Genomic DNA, 20129 nt, shown 5'->3' on the forward strand with positions numbered 1-20129 from the left:
TTTCTCTCTCTCTCTCTTTCTGTCTGCCTCTCTCTCTCTGTCTGCCTCTCTCTCTCTGTCTGCCTCTATGTTCAATATCCCCCAGCCTTTCTTTTCCTCTGTTCAGCTTCCAGTTCCCCAGCTTCTCTGTTTCAGACACATGCAACCAAGGGGAACTATGGGCCAGTATTAAGGCCACCCAAAACTATTAATGCACAGTGCACACACAGTTTTTCCCGCCCCGCCTGTAATGAAAATCGAAGATGGTAAAGTTTTATTGTAGTTTCTGTTTTACAAGTTTGAACCGTGTCTTCGCTTGTCTGTACTCTGTTAGCCAGGTACACACACACACACACACACACACACACAGCTGCTAGCTGTCTCCAGCTTTATGTGTCCCCCTTTTTTTGTGTCCCAAAGATTGTAGAGGAACAGTATGTGCACTGTCCCTCAAACACCAACATCCAGGTCTCCCACTGTGTGCATGTGGGTTTCGTGCGTATCCACAGTAAACCCATATGGTTGTGTACCATCTGGGGTTTTGTTGCAGAGATGTGTTCAGGGCTATTAATACCTCTGTTCAGAGGACTTTGTGCCAGACATGTCATTGGTTTCATGCTGATGTCCTCCTGTGATGGCTGTTTAAGCTGGAATTCCCAGGTTAAATAGCTGGTTTAGCAAAATATCTTTTAAAGTGTGGTTGAATCTTTGACATTTGCCGACCGCATTGAACTGTACAGTTTGTATATCATAGCACAGGTAGATTGTTTTCTAGCATACCTTTCTTAATGTTGCGATTAAGGATTGAGACCTATTTAAGGGGTTAACTGCTGGAGGCAATATCATAAAATGGTTGTTTTGTTGCGTTGATACTGAAGCAGAGCTTCAGCACTGGAGGCACTTTCAGATCTCTCTAGAATCATCTGTCTCATTGAGGAAGCAGACCAAATCAAAGGCTGTTACTGATGGCTAGAACTCTCACTCTGGCTCTCATTAGACTCGTCTGCCTGGCAACACATAAAAACCCAGATTCAATCACAAATATCGCCCCTCCTCCTTCTCTTTGTCTTCTCTTCCCTCCTCCTCCCCCTCTTTCAGCGATCGATACTGTATATTTTCCACACCCTCCTAACAAAGCGGGCCTTCTCTCGGCCTGTCGGGGCGAATTGAGCGTTTCGGCGGTCTCTTGTGTGCGTATCCTGGTCGATGGAGGGTGTTCTGCCAGGGGGTGGGTTCTGAAGAGCTGTGTGAACCTGCATCCACACAGTCCGATAGGCTGAGACTTGGACCCGCCTCATTACCACCTGGTGCTTCCGGAACCTTCTTCCACCGGCTGACCGGCCCTGGAATCCCAGAGTGGACCCTTTATAATGCGTCGAACCGTTCTCAGTCTCTGCCTGCAGTCACCTGGGCCTCTCTCTATCACTTTCATCCAGCAAGGACCGGACTACTATTGTAATCCCTGAGAGAAGGGGAAAAAAAATAATACCTGAGATGAGAAAAATGGAGCCAGACGATGGCAGTGTTGAGCCCCGTACGTACACGCGTGTGCTATTGTTGTTGTTGTTGTCGTGTACCGTGTGTCTGATGGAGACGTCCATGCATCAGGAAAAAGAACATCTGTTAGGACGACAGAAAACACAAAGAATGGTCGGTGAGTGGGACGGGGGACGGGGGGAACCGATGCAGCGGCATTCCGCCCAGAGCTGCAGGTTTCTTGCGAGAGCCTTATTAAAGCGGCAGCTTCCTATTCACATCCCGGACCTTTTAATTGGTGTTTACGAAGATTCTGTTGGTGGGCTAGGAATGTCCCTGTGCTTGGTCGCCCCTCTCTCTCTCCCCCCCCCGACACCCCACGGGGCTGGATTGTGAAGCAATGTTGTTCTCTTCCAAATGAATGGGAAATCATTAACGCTCCGCTGTCTGTGTCTCTGCCAAGCCCCCTCACCAAGGAGGGCTTTGCATATTTCGGTTGTATTGGAGGCGGATCATGCGTTTGCTTGAAAATAAAAGACATTTGTACACCGTCTGTAGGTTTGGTGAATCTGGGATTGTTCGGGGAGAAGTGAGTGTCGTGAAGCAATTGAGATTTGAGTCAAGTTACGACAGCTTGAGACTTGCCATCATTCCTATCCCGAGATGGAAATATACAGCAATCCATCCTCAGATGTTCTGATGCCGTGCTTTCACTAAGCCACTTCACCGCCCACTCTGAGGATTGTGGAACGCACACGGACGGAGAGCCGGCTAAATGATTTACTTCAAGGTGTCAGTGTGACATCAAAATGCGCTAAACTTGAGGGGATATGTAGGGCACTTCTACACCTGGAAATATAAACGGTATGCGTGGTCAAACAATCTACCCATTGAGCATACAGACTCATGCATAACCCAGTCGCTCATCTTTTAGCCTTATATATCCCTGAGCTTCCAATATATCGAAGTGACACAGGCTACTGAACCTGTGGGAATCTGTGTTACCCTATTATAGTTCACATAACATGGTCGGCGTTTGATATTATCAAGGGTCACCTGTACGATTGAGTCAGACTAATCTGACCCGTCCTTTGACCTGATGTAAACCTGCCAGGGTAACCATGGTCACCAGGGGTTAGCGGTCACGGCCGAGCCCGCCTCCCACTATCCTCCTGGTGACGTCCGTCCCCCCTCATCAATCTGCAGTAGATGGAGTCGCAACTGACGTCCATCACTGGGCCTCGCTCCCTTCTCCCCCTCTACAGCTCTATTCTCTGAGAAGGCACAGGCCACGCCTCCTCTGCTGTGTGTGTGTGTGTGTCACAGTAGGTAGCAGCATACTCCCACCCTCAGGGCTCACTCTACCTGGCCGAGGGAGGAGGGGAATGGGGGAGGGGGGAGCTTCCATGGAAATTTCCAGAAGTCCCGATTTTGTTGCGCTGCTGACGTCATCTCTCGCCTCCCACCGAGCCATGTTGAGCCATGTTTCAGTGTTGTGTGCGTGCCCCCACCACCCCCCCCTCACTTCCAAAAACAGATTTCTTTAGCCTAGTGCCAATTGAGCTGCCACACTTCATGAATCTCCCCTCTCCTCTTTGTGGGCTAGATGGAGGGCCCTGGTGTAGGGGGTGGGGTCCAGGCCAGAGGGGCTGTTCTGGCTTGCTGGGAGCACAGGTGTTCATTTCGTCGACCACTGTTCCTTCTGGTTAGCTGGAGCCCATGGGTTCATTGGAATGGCGTGGCTGTTGAGTGGGCACAGGGGGAGGTGTGTTTGTGTGTGAGTGTGGGGGGGGGGAGGGGGGAGGGAGGGATTGCACAGGACTATAAACCATCCCCTACACATTGGTATATATCCAGTCATTATGATGTGTGTTCTGTAACGTGGCACGTGTGCGTTTTTACTGTATGTAAAACAGAGGTACAACCAGTTTTTAGGACGACTCGAGTATGTCGCGTCGTCGTGATCCGCCGTGTTCAAAACAGACTTCTTCCTCCTTGGCAGGAGTTCTGTTGTTTATCTTTCCCTCAGCCGGCCATCTCCCCAAGCAGAGTTGTGCCCTTAACAGCAACGACAGCTCAATAATGGATAGCTTTTTGGAAAACATTGCAAAGTGCCGAAACCCCGCCTTATCTTTTTGTGCCTGGCCTTTCATGTAGAACTGATCAATATTGACCCCGGGAAAACACCTAGGAAGGGGGAGGGAACACTGTCTGTTCTTGTCAGGAGAACGAGGAAGAGAACGGATGGGCCAGGGGAGGAGCGGTAAAGTCAGCCTCTTCCTCATCTTTTAGAGGCGGTTGGCCTCGTTTCCGCGTGTCAGCTGGATGTCACCGTTCACTCCGGTTCCCAGCAGCCTCCCCTGGGCACCGCTTCATAGTTTAATAGAGCATGAGTCTGTGTAAATGTACCTGCTGTAGGTGTGGCTGCACGTCTCTGACTGGGCCTGCTCTACACGAGCACCGGGGCCAGACTGGACGGTGGCAGAAGGGGCATCTCATCTGATATGACAATTTAGGACATATGGTCAAGGTGTCAGGTGGCTGAGCGGTCAGGGAATCGGGCTAGTGATCTGAAGGTTGCCAGTTCGATTCCCGGTCGTGCCAAATGACTTTGCGTCCTTGGGCAAGGCACTTCACCCTACTTGCCTCGGGGGGAATGTCCCTGTACTTTCTGTGAGTCGCTCTAGTGTCTGCCAGATGACTAAATGTAAATTCTTCTTGATATGTTTAAACTCACAAGAGACAACTGTACTAACTGGGGTGACTGTATTCTCTCGTGTGTGTGTGCGCGCAGATGGAGGAGGGGAGCCGCAGCGTGCCCCTGGGCACTCTCATAGCCCTGATGGTGGAGGAGGGGGAGGACTGGAAGCAGGTGGACATCCCCCCCCCGCAGGCAGCCGCCCCCGCGCCCCCCCCCGCCCCGGTGGAGGCGGCCCCCGCCGCTCCGCCCCCCCCTCCTCCTGCCAAACCAGCCGCCACAGGACCGTGAGTACCGCCGCCTTTCCTCACCTCCTCATTCCCCTCCCCCCTCTCCTTCTCGGTCGGTCCCGTTCCACGACGCTCAACCCCGGAGCTTTTGGTACGTGGTTTAACAGCAACGGACCTCCACTGTTCCCTGCCCTCATGTGGTTCCACCTGCCCAGTCAGCATATTCCACATCGGCACAACATCCGCCCCACGACTATTGACACCATCAACACTCCTCTGGAGCAGAGGGGCAGGTCATAGTTGATTTGTAAACACGTTTCTTCTTTTTGATCATATTTTTTTTTTTTGGGGGGGGGGGGGTTTTGCTGAGAGTCCAATCCATGTTCCATGATCTGTCCTCCAGGCCGGCCTGGACAGTGTCAGGGGTGGGAGGTCGTGAGCCGTCATGCTCATGCTGGGTGGCTATTAAACCCGACAGGGAACTGACACCTAAAAGCCACTCTACCCCTTTAAGTGTCTGTTCATTTGACTAGCGGCACTCATTATCTTGTCGTTCGAAATTGGAGCGGGGGGGGAAAGGCATCGTGGGTTCCTAGGGAAGGGGACAGACATGGGGTGGGCGTGGATGCCTGAGGGCTGTTAAGACTCGTCTTTTCGATCACCGACCAGCTTGCTGTGTGGATGGCATTTGGGCTGTCCTGCTGCTTGCTAGTCATCTTTACCTAAGGTTAGGTCTCACATGAATGCTAGACCGGGCCTGCATGATAGGGTTGGGCTCTGTTTGAATTTGCTTTGAGGTACAGGAGACTTTCTTTGTTGATGGTTGTGTGTAACTCCCTCCCTCCCTCTGTGCAGGTTGCGTTTGAGTCCAGCAGCAAGGCACATCCTGGACACGCATGGCCTGGACCCCCTGTTGGCCACACGCACCGGGCCCAGGGGCCTCGTCACCAAGGAGTGAGTAGGGAGCGGGCAAGGATGGAGGAGGGGAGGGAACAAGGCAAGAGGCCTAGGAAATGGCAGTTTTGGGGGAGCAGGCAGAGGTGAAGGGGGGGCGGGGGGGGGGGGGGACTGACATGAATGAAAGAAGAGGAGAGAGTCAGTTAGTGAGGCAATGGCGGGAGTGGGTGAGAGACAGGCAGAGAGAGAGAGGGAGGAGACCAAGGAATGATGGAGAGATACCAGGTGATTTAACCCTGTTATGTAGGTGTTGTCACACCGGAGAAAGAAACTGTTACGCAATGCAACCTCGCTCACCCACACCCACAGGCACACACACCCACCCACTCTCAGTAGCTGTCACCCGGGGCCTGACGGACCACTCTCGTTATCCACCTCACACCCTGCTGGGGAATCTCATTAAGCCACAGCTGTCACCATGGAAACCCAGTCTCCAGGACAGACCGCTGGTCATGGAAACTGAGCTGTGTGTGTGTGTGTGTGTGTGGTGTGTGGCTGTGTGTGTGGGTAGATTTCAGTGATGATAACACTGAAAAAGTGTGCTTATTTGTTTATGATTTTTCTGTGTAATCCAGCAGGGTCTCGTTAATTGGCGGTACAGTACCTAAAATTAGTTTTAGACCCAGATGTATGCTTACTCTCAGAATACATACCTTTTTAGTGATCCACCCAGAACTCTACTGGATCAGCATAACTTCAGTAAGGATAATGAGTTGCCAGCTGGGGATCTGAGAGAACTAGCATCTTGCTATACATTCTCTGAAAGTTAGCATTCTTCCTCACCATAAAGGCAATACGTTCTCTGAAAGTTAGCATTCTTCCTCACCATAAAGGCAATACGTTCTCTGAATGTTAGCATTCCTCCTCACCATAGCCACCAACCCTTGTTAAAGCCATATGTTCTCTGGAAGTTCGCATTCCTCCTCACCATCATCGCCATACATTCTCTGAAGGTTAGCTTTCCTCCTCCCCTACAGAGGCCCCAGGCCTGCCATACGTCCTCCTCCCCTACAGAGGCCCCCGGCCTGCCATACGTCCTCCTCCCCTACAGAGGCCCCAGGCCTGCCATACGTCCTCCTCCCCTACAGAGGCCCCAGGCCTGCCATACGTCCTCCTCCCCTACAGAGGCCCCAGGCCTGCCATACGTCCTCCTCCCCTACAGAGGCCCCAGGCCTGCCATACAACGTCCTGCATCCTTTGTCCTGCGGTGCATCAGATAAGGCTGCGAGCCGGGAAGTGCCGCCCCTCCCTGTCTGCCCGGCCTGCCCCCGAGTGGCATCAGGCGAGGGCACGAACAACACAGGCTCCTGGTGCCACCCGGGCATGAGATCATGGCGGGGCTACGGAAGAAAAGAGACGGAAAAACAACCCAGACGCACGTGCACACACACCCAAACAGGGGACAGAGTGAAAGAGTGAAACAAAGTCAGGAACAGCTGATCAGTCAGAGCCATGAGAGAGCCCATGGGTCGGAGAAGGGAAAGGGACGGACCAGGCCTGGAGGGCTCGTGTGTGCAGATGGTTTTGGGGTTGGAGGCACCGCCCAGGCCTCTGCCACTGGCACACCTAGCTCGGTGAATAACCCTGGTATCTGTGAGTGGGTAGAGAGCGGCCAAGCCACACAGGCCCTTCCTGTCGAAAAGGCCTGGGGCTGCACACTGTGGTAAGAAGTGTTCTTACAGGTTCATTATCTACTAGTTATGGGAACAGATGAGTCCAACCCCAAAAAAACGTTTAAAAAAAACAAAGGGGTCATAAAACAAAATGTTGTCATGTTTTCATAGTGAATGTGTTTGTGGTTTAGGTAGTAGAAATACATTTACATTTAGCAGACGCTCTTATCCAGAGCCACTTACAGTAAGTACAGGGACATTCCCCCCGAGGCAAGTAGGGTAAAGTGCCTTGCCCAAGGACACAACGTCATTTGGCTCGGCGGGGAATCGATCTGGCAACCTTCTGATTACTAGCCCAACTCCCTCACCGCTCAGTCATCTGACCCCCAGAAATCCCAGATAAATCTGGGATTTCATTAAAACAACCCAGGAAAGCTTCCATCAGAGTAAATCTGCCTATTTAGGTCTGATTTAAGGAGCCTGCCTCCCTATCCTGGGTTTGGTTTGAACTTTACAGTTGTTTGCTCCATGATTCAAATAAACCTGCTGGGAATTATGACACTGGGCGACACGGCCCAAGGATGGGTTGCTAGGCGACTATTCCTGTTGTCTCAGCCACCTGATTTTACAGTGAACAGGTGTTCTGCAGGGAGTGTGGCGACGGACATGGTATCCGGTTGCTAGGCCTTGCATCCTCCACATCTGTCTGTGGATGTGCTGAGATGCGGGTGCCAGTGGTTCAGAGGAACGCTAGAAGGAAGCTCGGTGCGGCGAACTGGGGCTTGTCCGTGCAGTGTCTTGTCCTTGATGAACTCGGGTAACCCAGTCAGAACAATGACAGCTGTGTGACTGGTCTCCTCAGTGCAGCGCACACGGGAAACTCTAGACCCGTAAGAAGACGAGATGGAGCATTCCATAAACACGATTCCCTTAGCCACATCTAGGATTCATTCAATATTTCCTCTTGTTCAATCGGGTCTGTGAATGAAGGTCTAGCCAACGAGTCATTTGTTTGTTTATTCCGTTTTGAAAGTGATTGTCAGCTAGTTGGATCAGGATCAGATCATGGACTTGATGTTCAGTACAACCTGTACTGCCTGCCGCCCCAGAGGCTAGTGTGTGCGGGTGTTTAAGACCGTGACTCCATCTTCAAAAGTTTGCAAAAGTCGATCCTGTCCAGCCAAGGTCCTATACACTGGGAGTCGTGGTGTGGAGGAGGGATACTAGAACGTTACATTAGATTAGCGTGAGCCAAACCTGCCTCTGAGGGACATGGGTCCAAGCTAGGCAGACTGGGGGTATCCAATGGGGGTTGTTCTACTCAGTTCCATCCCCTCTGGTGAGTTTCAGAAATGGCAGTTTCCCGGTACATGATTTCACTGGTACAAGGATGTTTTTTTTTGTTTGCCGGCTTCCCCCTTCCTCACAACACAGCTCAATTCTGAGCCTATTCCTCCCTCTTTGTCTTCCTTCCGTGTGATTTCTCTTTTCATCTCTCTCTCTCTGTGGTGTCACTCTCAGTCTGAAGAAACCTCCCTCTCACTCTCTCCCAACCCCATTGTTCTCAGCCATTAAATATGTGTGGACATGTCGGAAATCCCCTACCTACACTTAGACACACACACACAAACTAGTATAGTCGAATAATTAGAGGGATGGTGCCAAGTGCAGACAGGCATAAAGTAAAAAGGGGCTGGCTCCTCTACTATAGTTGACCTACAGGACGGAACACGTCCCCCATCCTTGTACCAGTGAAATCATGTACCGGGAAACTCAGGGAAATCGTCTACCGTGCCATAGAAATGACGTGCTAGGTGAAATCAGAATACCAAGGATATAGTGTTCCAGTGAAATCATCATACCAAGGAAACGATGTACCAGGTGAAGAGTGGTGAGATGGTGCATCTAATACCTGACCAACCTGCCCCACCACCACCACTCCCCCTGAAAGGGTTAGACAGACCCGAAACCAACCTTTTCTGTCCGTCTCTTCTTTTCACTCTCACTTATTTGCATTACCCACATGACACCCCATCTTCTTCTGCGGTTTCTCGGTCAATGGGATTTTGTCTTATGAGGTATGAGGTTGTGGCATGATGCTTCAACTTTAGGCAGAGAGGGGTGGAGCAGCAACATCTCTCGAGGCAGGCATGCCATGGCTGCTTGGGCTGAGTCACAGACTTTGAAGATGCCATGTCAAAGTGCCAGGTGGCCGACCAAACTGTTTATTTACGACTGATAGACAGTTGTAAATAAAGAGCAAAAGCGAAAGATGGTTAAAGCGGTGGTTTTGTTTGTGCTCTGCCGTGCGAGCTTTATCGGTGGATGATGATCTGATGAGATCAGATGTTGACGCCGTTATTAATGAATGTCTCTCGATCTCGCTCTCTCTCTGCGTCTCCTGACTTGTCGTGGCCCAGCCCAGCCCAGCGTTCACGCTCTGTTTCCCAGATGTGGGCGCAAACGTGGGATGAATTATGCGACACCTGATACTGGCTCCTGGGGGCGGGGGGGGGGCGGGGGGGCTTCCTGTTTGGGTCTGATCAGGGAGCGCTTCTCCCAGTGGTGCTACGCTGCCCACCTTGGAGAGAACGACCTCGAGTTACCTCCCCCCCTCGGTCTCTGTCTTTCGGTCTATCACTCTCTCTATACGCGCGTGTGTGTGTGTGTGTGTGTGCGTGTCACTCCTCATTCACAGTGGGCTCACAGAGCAGCCTGCTTCCAGCCCCGGGCCCACCCAGGTGCCTCCCTGTGACCCCCAGGCAGGCACCCCTCCTGTCCAGACTAAATATCTCGACTCTCTCCGGCCAGCAGACGCTCTGTGACCGGAGAGTTTCCATCTCCAAAGCTTTCCCCTCGTCACCGGACACAGTGACAGTGGCCTATTTGCTCGTGTAAATGTTTATGAGAGCGAGCATTAGATGAGCTCCCAGCTTGTGTTTTGGTACTCTTCGCCACCTTGTTTCTCCTCCACTTGTTTACATTCCCCAAGACCCCGGGCCTGGGTCGTGGACTGTTTATTTTCGCGTATGTTGGTCTGAGGGGATGTCACCTGCATTAGGGCTCGAGGTATATATTTGGGGGGTTGTTTTTGATTCCGCTACCCCCCCCCCCCCTCCCCCAGAGCAAGGCACCTATCAATGGGCCCAGTCACAGTCCGGAGCCCACGGCTTCATGTTTACTCCGGAAGAGAGTACCGCATGTGTGCTCACCTCAGGCTCACGTGGGCCCGGCTGAAAGGACGTCTCCACACTGGCCTTTCTGTACCTGCTGTCAAGCACTGAGAGAGAGCGAGAGAGAGAGAGAGAGAGAGGTAGGGGGAGGAGGAGAGAGGAAGGGAAGGGGGGAAAGGGAAGGGGGGGGGAGAGAGTGAGAGAGAGAGCTACTTAGAAAAGGGGTGGAGAGAGAGAGATGGAGAAAGAGTGGGAGAGTTGAAGAAAGGGAGGGAGGGGGGTCATTTGCATTGTGTGGAAGTGGTCATGTACTTGCTGAGACTCTGTCAAGTACAGAAATCGTGGGAGTGGCCCAGTATTAAGTATGTTGAAAGACTTCAAAGGCACAATCCCAGCTTTCAGGCCCTCCCTCCTTGAGTCATAGTGCACATTAGTCTGGTCTTGTCAGGTATCTCGACTTCAGTGTGCTGAGATTGAAAGAAGCCGGATGTTCACATGTCAAGGTGGGGTCATGGCTGACGTCAGTGTACTTATATACGTAAATGAACTCTGACCAGCTAATCCAATCCTGTGTTCTCCAACAATGTTCTCCCATTAAATTGGCCTGCATTCTGCTAATGGTTTGTCTGTTCTTTCCCTTTACCTGCCCTCATCTCCTTCTGCGTTTTGCGTTGTGTTTTACAGAGATGCCCTGAATCTTCTGAAGAAGTACCCTGACGCTAAAGCAGCTCCCCCCATGGCTGCCCCCGCCCCAGCCTTGACCCCAGCAGCCCCAGCAGCCCCTAGGCCTGCCGCCCCGCCCGCGCCCACCCCTCCACCCCCTGGAAGCAGGCCCATGTACCCTCCTCTTTCCATACCAGGGAAGCCTGGAGCACCGGTGAGAACACACACTATACACACTACTCACACACTCTACACACACTAGACACACAGTCTGTTTCTTCAGGAGAGAGGATGAGATGATACGTCTCCTCTGGTGCCTCAGCGACACCCAGTCCATCATCCTGGAAGAGAGGGTGTCAGGGCCCGGGTTAGAGATGGGCGGCCTCACGGGGGCTGGAAGGAGGTGGGCCGGAAGGAGGTGGGCCGGAAGGAGGTGGGCTGGAAGGAGGTGGGCCGGAAGGAGGTGGGCCGGAAGGAGGTGGGCCGGAAGGAGGTGGCCTGGAAGGAGGTGGGCTGGAAGTGGTGGCCTGGAAGGAGGTGGGCTGGAAGGAGGTGGGCTGGAAGGAGGTGGCCTGGAAGGAGGTGGGCCGGAAGGAGGTGGGCCGGAAGGAGGTGGGCTGGAAGGAGACGGACGGACGCGAGGACTTCTTCAAGGTCGTGACTCGGCGTGCCCACAACTATCTCTGGGTGTCTGGGTGTGGCACTCTAATGTTCACTCATGAACCATCAGGACAGTCAGGACTGGAATCTACACCTCCCAAAGCTTGTTCACGTTGTCGTCCTGTCATTCCATCCTTTTTAAGACGCATAGTGAATTGTTTTGTGTTCTAAAGAGCGATGAGTTATTTGGCTGTTCCTGTTTATGTTGTGATTTGGGGATTTGGACCTGATCCGTATCACTGGTTGCACAATGGCTTGTCTCCATGCCCCTATGCTCACACGTGAAAAGAACATAAGGGGCCCATCACACCCTCCCAGGCATGCAGCCTGGAGATACTGGAGATGGGTCCTGTCGGCTGGAAAGAGGGGAGATGCAGACAGATAGAGGAGCAGCCACGCATGAGAGACGGAGAGATGGGGAAACGGATGGAGAGAGGGGGCGAGAGATTTTGGGGTGGGGCGGACGACGGGGCTGGAGAGTGGGGGAGAGAGGGAGAGAGAGATACATAGAGCGAGAAAGAGAAGGGGAAGGAGAGACAGGGGTGGGTAGAAATACAGCGAGTGAGTCAAAGACAGAGACCGAGGTAGGCGTACATGTGGAGGAGAGGGTGAAGGACGACCGCTGATGCCTCGATGGGTCTCCAGGTTCCCTGCTCCGTTCGGTCACACTCCACAGAGAACCGGCCCCCCTCCGGCTGCCCCAACATGCCTGTTAAACAGGGGTGGGAGCCAGGCAGATAGGCCTGGAGGATAGCATTAGACTGGATGTCCTCAGTGAAGTAGAATACTCAAGGTCACACCTATTTTCAGTCAGACTCGCATACGAGCATGCAGGCAGCCAGACGAGGGACTTTCTTTGGTGGTAACAGTGAACCTAGCAAGTAGAGACATCAAATCATTTGTGGACGAGGACAGCAATACATGTCTATGGAATAGAAATAAACGGAACGGAATAGAATGTTTTATTTCCATTCCCGGTGGGGAAATTGGTCTTGGTTCCGCGCGACCGAGCGGCAGGAGCCAAACATTTCTTGTATTTGTCTTGGGGTATTTTTAGATTGTATGTGCCTGGTGTTCACTGGCCTGCTAGCTGGTGTGTGTGCGGTTCAGAAGGGGCCCGGGTGAGCTCAGGCCAAGACGTGTCCACTATCCCTCAGAAAGACGACACACTCCACCTCTGTCTGGCTCTCGCTCACGAAACCGACTCCACTAGATATCTTCAGATATTTTGTTGCCTATTTTGGCGCCTGAGCTTAAATCGTCCCGTAGCAGATTAAACGAGTGTTTACTTTTGGATTGAAATGGAAAGGCTTGATAAACAGTTGTAATGTAGGTCAGTGTGGAAGGATTTCCCCGCGTCCTGTTCACTCGTTTGTGATGCACCTTTTTGAGCGTTCCGTGGCACAAGTTACACATAAAGGACAAGGCTCATTGACTGACTACTTGAATAATTAGTGTCAGTAAATTACACAATATTCAGCTGAGAAATTGATTTTAGACTGAACAAAATCAGTTCCAAGCAATCAGTTCTGTATAATGAGCTAGTCAATAGCAATCCTCGTGAACACCTTGGTAAGTCTAGCATCCAAGCTCCAGGTGAAAGCATATGCCCTGGTAATGAAGTTATTGATGGGAACAGACTCATTAACACGCCGCATTACATAAATCCGGCGTGTGACTCTCTGACTGACCTCTGTTTTAACTTTCCCCTCCCGTCTCATTCCTCATTCCCTCCCCTCACACCCTCTCCCCTCCTCTCTCCCCTCCTCTCTCCCATCTCCTCCCCTCCCCTCTCCACTGAAATCATATCTTCTCCCCTCACGCCCTCCTCTCACTCTCCCCGCCCCGCCTCCCCATCTCCAGGGCACCTTCTCGGAGATCCCAGCCTCCAACATCCGCCGCGTCATCGCCCAGCGACTGACCCAGTCCAAGACCACCATCCCCCACGCCTACGCCTCCGTCGACTGTGACCTGGGTGCCGTCATGCTGCTCCGCAAGCAGCTGGCCAAAGGTGTGTAGGAGCCCGACGCTATGGCAACACAGCCCAGCGCTATAGCAACACAGCCCGGCCCAGCCCAGCGCCGCGAGGGGCTTTGTGATGAAGTGCCGCTCCCTTTGAAACCCAGCCAGTTGTGGGACGGCGGTGATAAGCTCTGCCCAAGGACGCCGTGCACTCGGATAGCTGGGCCCGGTCCATGGAGCGAGGCCAGTGTTGCCTGTCAGCCGGGATGAAAGGCGTCTAATGATGTTCCTGGGTGTTTTCTAAGTGATTTAGCATAACTGCATACTCTTAATTAAACACACACACGCACATACCATTCCTCGAGTCCCTCAGCATAGGCAAAGACGCAGCAGCCCTAGTCAACACGTCAGTGGCCCGGCGTCACAGAACCCACATGCCAGGGGGCCGTTTGTGGTGGAAACACAGCCCGCACCCACGCCACTGCCCTGCCCATCCAGGGAGGAGGGTGCTGGGAGGGGACCGACGCGTGGTACCCCCCAGGGCAATGCCTGCATGGGTTTCCCTCCCGTGGAACGCTCCATGACCCCGAGGAGAGGAACAACACATGGGCGCCTCTCCCGGCGTAACTACTCGTGTGACGCGTGTGTCACGGCGAGACTGGCTCCGTCTGTCTGACGGCTCCACTCCAGTCAGCAGCTCCAGGGCAGAGGGGGGGTGCACACGGAGCGGCCTTGTGACCGAGACAGAGACGGAGAGAACACCCGACTGAAAGAGAGGTGTCGGGGGGAGGGGGAGGGGGGAGACAGGTGTACTTCAGGGAGGGAGGGAGGGAGGGAGGGAGGGAGGGAGGGAGGGAGGGAGGGAGGGAGGGAGGGAGGCGTCGGTCCCCTCCCAGCACCCTCCTCCCTGGATCAGGAGGGAGGGAGGGAGGGAGGGAGGGAGGGAGGGAGGGAGGGAGGGAGGGAGGGAGGGAGGGAGGGAGGGAGGGAGGGAGGGAGGGAGGGAGGGGTGTTTTCCACTTGTGACGTGATGTGAACAGACATGACTGGTGTTAACCCCAGTCCGCTTCAGGGGTTTTCGGTCCTCTGCCTCGCCCTTCTGACTCACCTCGGCTCTGCCTCACTTCCTCTTCGCCTCACCTCCCCTCTGCGTCGCGTCTTCTTTGCCTCACCACTCTTGTCTCTTGGTGCCTCTCGGTATGGAGGGGCGAGGTGCAGAGAGACAGATGGCGAGAGCAGCAGAGAGAGCAATGGTATTTGAGCTGGACCCAGTCCACGTGAGAGAAATGTCCACGCTTTGATGAAGCCTCATCAATAGTTTCAGCCAGTCCGGTTGTTCAGTTCAGTCCCCCCCCCAGAGCAGCTCATTGGTCCCTTGTCTTGTATGTATGACGGCTAGGCAGCATTCCACTGAGGTCACATACTGTGTGATGACTGTTTTAATTTCCTGCTCTCGGCATACTAATGGGAGCATTATCTCGATTCGTCAGCCTGTCCAAAGCTCTTCAGCCCTGTCTGTGAGGTAGAGGAAGCGGAGTGGCCAGTCCAGGGCCGTTAGCAGGGCTGCTGCGTGCGTCAGGGGGGGATTCTCTGCTCCGGTTGTTTTCGCTGGCTCTCTTTGTTCAGGAGCGCTGCGATTTCACGCTCAGCTCGTTGATCATCCCTTGAACGGGCATTCATAACCGTCTGGTGCTAATAGGGCCTTCGTGAACGGGACGGCGGTAACGCCAGGCCAGGCCCACCGCGGTCAAACATGGAGGATGGCGAGAGGGAGGGGGGGGGTGGGTGGCAGGACTGAGAGGGAGAGAGAGGACAGGACTAAAGGGAGGGAAGACAGGTTGAGTAGAGTGGTGGAGAGAGAGAGGGAGAGAGGGAGAGGGGCTAAACCGTGTCCAGGGACAGTCAGTACAGGTCGAGCCGTGGCACAGCATTTAGGAGAGGAGAGCTTCTCGCCAGCTCGGCGTGTCCATGACATCGGTCCTCCTCCCATGTCTTGCCACAGACCTGCAGCAGTAGGGGTTTTCCCAGAGACACAAGCATCCTGCATAGCACACACTCCCAAGCCGCAACACCAACACTACACACGAAGCTGCATCCCATGACCCCTCAGCCTGCCTTAAACAACAATGTGTTTGGCCCATGGTCATGGATGCTTCAGAAGGAAACACTCATGGAACTGTACACAGTATGTAGTCGCGGTCGTTTCATAAGTGCTCTCTTTGTCTTCAGAGGAGATCAAAGTGTCCGTCAACGACTTCATCATCAAGGCGGCTGCAGCGACCCTCAGAGTAAGTCTCCCCCGCCCCGGTCTTATGTTCTGGCCTTCCTTGCGCCTATTTATGTCTCATGAATGTGTTTGTCTGTTGTCTCTGTCTGACCCAGCGCATCTCTCCATACAGTGCATGTATTCATCCGGGCACCACTGCTTGTCCCTTCCCTGTTTTAATGGGCCGGCGTCCATATTGTTCTGACTCGGTTGCATGAGCAAGATCAGTCACGTCTTTGCACACAACCGATCCCCCCCCCTCCCCCCGCCAACTCCCCTACTCCCCCTCCATGCCACCATCCCCCCCCAGCCTTCCCTCTTCAGTGCATTTGCATTCATGTCTACTTATCAACTGGTGGCAGAAGGCTGGCCATCTCATGACGGTCCTAAATATAGACTGCAATTCCCAGTTAATTTCATCCTGTCTTTACGCCTCTCCGGGGGGGATTGTGGGTAAATTATCTGTGCAGCCCATCTCTCCGGACCCGCCGCCTCCCAGGACACATTCATTTAAAAACGATTTGCGGTGGGGGGGGGGAGGGGGGGGGGGGGAATGATGGTCTAAGAGAGAGAGAGTGTACTGCTTTAATGAACACCATTCCACCTTAAAAAAAATAGCCATCTTCCTCCAACACTGGCCATAAAAGTCAGTGAAGCGAGTCCGCTCCTGTCGGACTCGTCTTCCTGATTGCCCTGAAAACACGTTCCCGGTCACGTAAAAAGTGGCGGGCTGAGTTGAATATTCACTCTTACCCCCTTTGGACGGTCACCAATTCCAAGTAGTAAAGGAGTATTACGTTATCTCCTTTCATCTCGGGTTATATCAGTATCAGTCCACTCCTTATCTCCTTTATCTTTCTTTATCTGTTTCTCTTTATCTCTCTCTCATCTTCTCCACCACTTGACGTTTGACACCGATCCCTTGACATGGAGCAGAAGCTGTGTTTGACCTCTTGACCTTAACCCCCCCCCCCCCCCCCCCCCCCCCTCAGGAGCTGCCGGAGGTGAACGTTACCTGGTCGGGGGAGGGGCCCCAAGCCCTCAACTCCATCCACATCTCCATTGCCGTGGCAACGGAGAAGGGCCTCATCACCCCCATCATCAAGGATGCCGCTGACAAGGGCGTCCAGGAGATCTCGGCCAACGCCAAGGTACCGCTCGCGCTGCCTCCGCCCTGACACTGAAGGGGGGGGGGGGGGGGGAATCGTGCCTGGACGGTTCGAAATGTTTGACTTCACTGTCAAGGGTTAGGTCAATTGCCGTTCAGCTCGCCAGTTGGTGAGCGTGCCGACCGTCGAGGTTGTTTATCGGGTTCTCGCCGGTTGTTGTGTGCTGGGGAAGGTTCTGAGGGGAAACCTTCTCAGGGAACCTTGCCCTTTGGTGGTTTGGCGGCGCTGTGGGACTGCATTCTCCTGATGTTGTCTTTGGATGAAAGCAGCTGGGATAATTACCCAGAGGGGGGTTGGTGGTAGTACGGGGTGTGAGTCAGCCAATCAGAGGCTGGGATAATTAACCTCAGTGGTGAGAGTGAGGGCATTGTAGTGAGTCAGCCAGTAAGTAAACACATTAAACCAATCTTGATTTGAAACATCAAATGAGTCGATGTGCTATCTCATGACTGTGACTAAGCGTCTGTCGGGTATGCACACAGTGACTCACAATAGATAAACTAGCCTTTACTCAATCTGTGAAAGTGCTTTTGGCGATTGAACAATATATGGGACTCCTTTTTCAAAGGTTTACCGTGGAAACCTTTGACATTTAGAAACGTCTAAATCCCATTGATTTCAGATAACAGTTGTCTGAATAGTCATGATGTACCTTTAGCTGTCTCGTCTTGCCGCTTGCGTTAGGGAGCAGAGCAGATGAGAGCACCCAGTATCATCCCTGTACCCCCCCACAACTCTGACAGGCTGTGTGGAGGCTGTGTATGAGGCTGTGTGGAGGCTGTGTGAGGCTGTGTGAGGCTGTGTGTGAGGCTGTGTGTGAGGCTGTGTGTGAGGCTGGTGGAGGCTGTGTGGGAGGCTGTGTGTGAGGCTGTGTGAGGCTGTGTGTGAGGCTGTGTATGAAGCTGGTGGAGACTGTGTGTGAGGCTGTGTGTCAGGCTGTGTGTGAGGCTCTGTATGAGGCTGGTGGAGGCTGTGTGTGAGGCTGGTGGAGGCTGTGTGTGAGGCTGTGTGGAGGCTGTGTGTGAGGCTGTGTGGAGGCTGTGCGTGAGGCTGTGTGGAGGCTGTGTGGAGGCTGTGCGTGAGGCTGTGTGGAGGCTGTGCGTGAGGCTGTGTGGGAGGCTGTGCGTGAGGCTGTGTGTGAGGCTGTGTGGAGGCTGTGCGTGAGGCTGTGCGTGAGGCTGCGTGGGAGGCTGTTGGAGGCTGTGTGTGAGGCTGTGCGTGAGGCTGCGTGGGAGGCTGTTGGAGGCTGTGTGTGAGGCTGTGCGTGAGGCTGTGTGGGAGGCTGTGTGGGAGGCTGTGTGTGAGGCTGCCTCAGCTGGCTTAGCACTCAGATGAGAGGGGATCAGCACCGCTGGTCAGTTCCAGCCCCACCTGGGAATCGTCAGCAGCTGGGAACACACACACGCACGCACACACACACACACAAGCAATCACACGGTAATAGAGTAGGATTTCACTGTGTCGATGTAACAGGAGCGTGTCTGAGCCTCATTTAGAGTGGCACAAGCCCTTGTGTCTGTGTTACACAGTGTAGGAAGCAGATGTTGCCCTGCAGAGGCCAGAGAGTAGCTCCTCTCACCGGGCCTGGGCCAGCTGGTCAACATGCAGCCCACATCTCAGACCAGACACGGCTGATTACAGGCCTCCGAAGACCACTCTCTCTCCAGACACGCTGCCTGGACACACACACGCGCGCGTATGCACACCCGCGTATCCAGATACACTCACGGCCCACGCACACACACACACACACACACAGAAAGACCACTATCAGGCGTCTTTAATCCCATGTCTCCAGGGAGCTCCCTCTCCCAGACTACGGATGGAGGTCCATCCCTCCCACAGGCTTGGTTTGGCATGGCGCATGTGAGGGGTCACACGCTGCTCTGAACGCACACTCCCTCTCGCTGGGCTTGTGTGTGTGTGTGTGTGTGTGTCCTGCCTGCCAGCCAGCGCTGGGAGACGGGGGTGCTGCTGGTTTGACTCAAGGCAGGGCAGGAACCTTATTATCAGGCCCTAATTGAATTCAACATGCGGTCCTGACGAGGCCTGGAGCACCTGCTGGCTCCATGCCTGTGGAACATTTCACTGCATGGGGTGCACAGCTCGCACACTGGGAGAGGCTGTGTTTCTGGGTCTTTCTAGGCTTACCATTGAGGGAAGGTTCCTTTTTATAGTCTGGCTTTTGAAAGCGATCGTTCAGTTGAGCACACACCTGTAGGCACAGCACACACACACATGCGCGTACACACACTTGTACCACACACATACACAGTCTCTTGTCTTCTGTCTGTCTAGGCCTGACAGTTGGTATGGATACTTGGTAGCCATATTGATCCTCCCTGACTGACTGATGGGCGGCAGCAGTTGTTGACTGGTGCACGGTTACCTCAGCCGCTCTCCTGACTCTCTGCTCCCCCCTGACCTCCCCCTTTCAAACAGCACCGTCCGGGAAAGAGCATGTTCCAGCCCCAAATCTGTGCGAACAGACCGTCAGTTACCACAAGCGGCAACTAGTAATTGCACCACTAGAATAACACTCTGGTTTGACCGTCCTCTTCCTTCCTCTTGTTCCCTCTCCGGTTCCCCCTCCTCAGGCTCTGGCTCAGAAGGCTCGCGATGGGAAGCTGCTACCTGAGGAGTACCAGGGAGGATCCTTCAGGTGAGCCTCACACTTTTATCAGCTCCCAAACACATGATCCCCCCCCCCCCCCACACGCACACAGACACACACACACGTAATCCTCACCCTCTTCATATCACGAGCACACGTCAGCCCCCGTTCCCCTTATCTCAGCCGTGCACGTAAAGCCCCACGCTGAGGCCTTATCGCCTCAAAGACGATAAGACTGCAGCCTGGTTTGGGTTAGCACCTAGCAAAGAGCAGGTGGCCAGTGGGACAGTCCCTTCACAAAGCTGCTGCGCTTTCAGTTTGTTTTAACCAACACTAGCACACTTGACACGATCGCACAATTTCTGATAAGCAGCATGGGGTTCTGGCAATATATATATATATATATATGTAAATATGTGTGTCTGTATCTCTACCATCTCTCTGAAACCACATATCCTGTCACAGGCCAGGCATGCAATATCCTGTGATAAGAAGTGGGACTCTCATTAAAACGCAGACGTAAATGTCGGCCATTAGAGTTATGACCCGGCTCAGCAGATCGAACATACATTATGCATATTCTACGTTCCGCGCAGACGTGCTCATAGCATGAGCTCAGGCGACAGGCGCCATCCATTACAGTGGCATCAATTGCCGCCGATGGAAAAG

At 53.5% G+C, this 20129-nt stretch overlaps 1 protein-coding gene across 1 annotated transcript in view; it reads left to right on the forward strand.

Annotated features, from left to right (window-relative positions):
• pdhx (pyruvate dehydrogenase complex component X) overlaps positions 1-20129 on the forward strand; it is a 31132-nt gene that overhangs the window by 8791 nt on the left and 2212 nt on the right. Inside the window, exons 4-10 of the mRNA XM_047033363.1 lie at positions 4250-4440; positions 5239-5337; positions 10811-11003; positions 13313-13460; positions 15641-15699; positions 16670-16828; positions 19444-19508. Of these exons, the coding sequence (XP_046889319.1) occupies positions 4250-4440; positions 5239-5337; positions 10811-11003; positions 13313-13460; positions 15641-15699; positions 16670-16828; positions 19444-19508 (914 nt within the window). The remainder of the gene's footprint in view (positions 1-4249; positions 4441-5238; positions 5338-10810; positions 11004-13312; positions 13461-15640; positions 15700-16669; positions 16829-19443; positions 19509-20129) is intronic.

Source organism: Hypomesus transpacificus, chromosome 14 (genome assembly GCF_021917145.1).
Source record: "Hypomesus transpacificus isolate Combined female chromosome 14, fHypTra1, whole genome shotgun sequence".
In the NCBI taxonomy this organism is placed as follows: Eukaryota; Metazoa; Chordata; class Actinopteri; order Osmeriformes; family Osmeridae; genus Hypomesus; species Hypomesus transpacificus.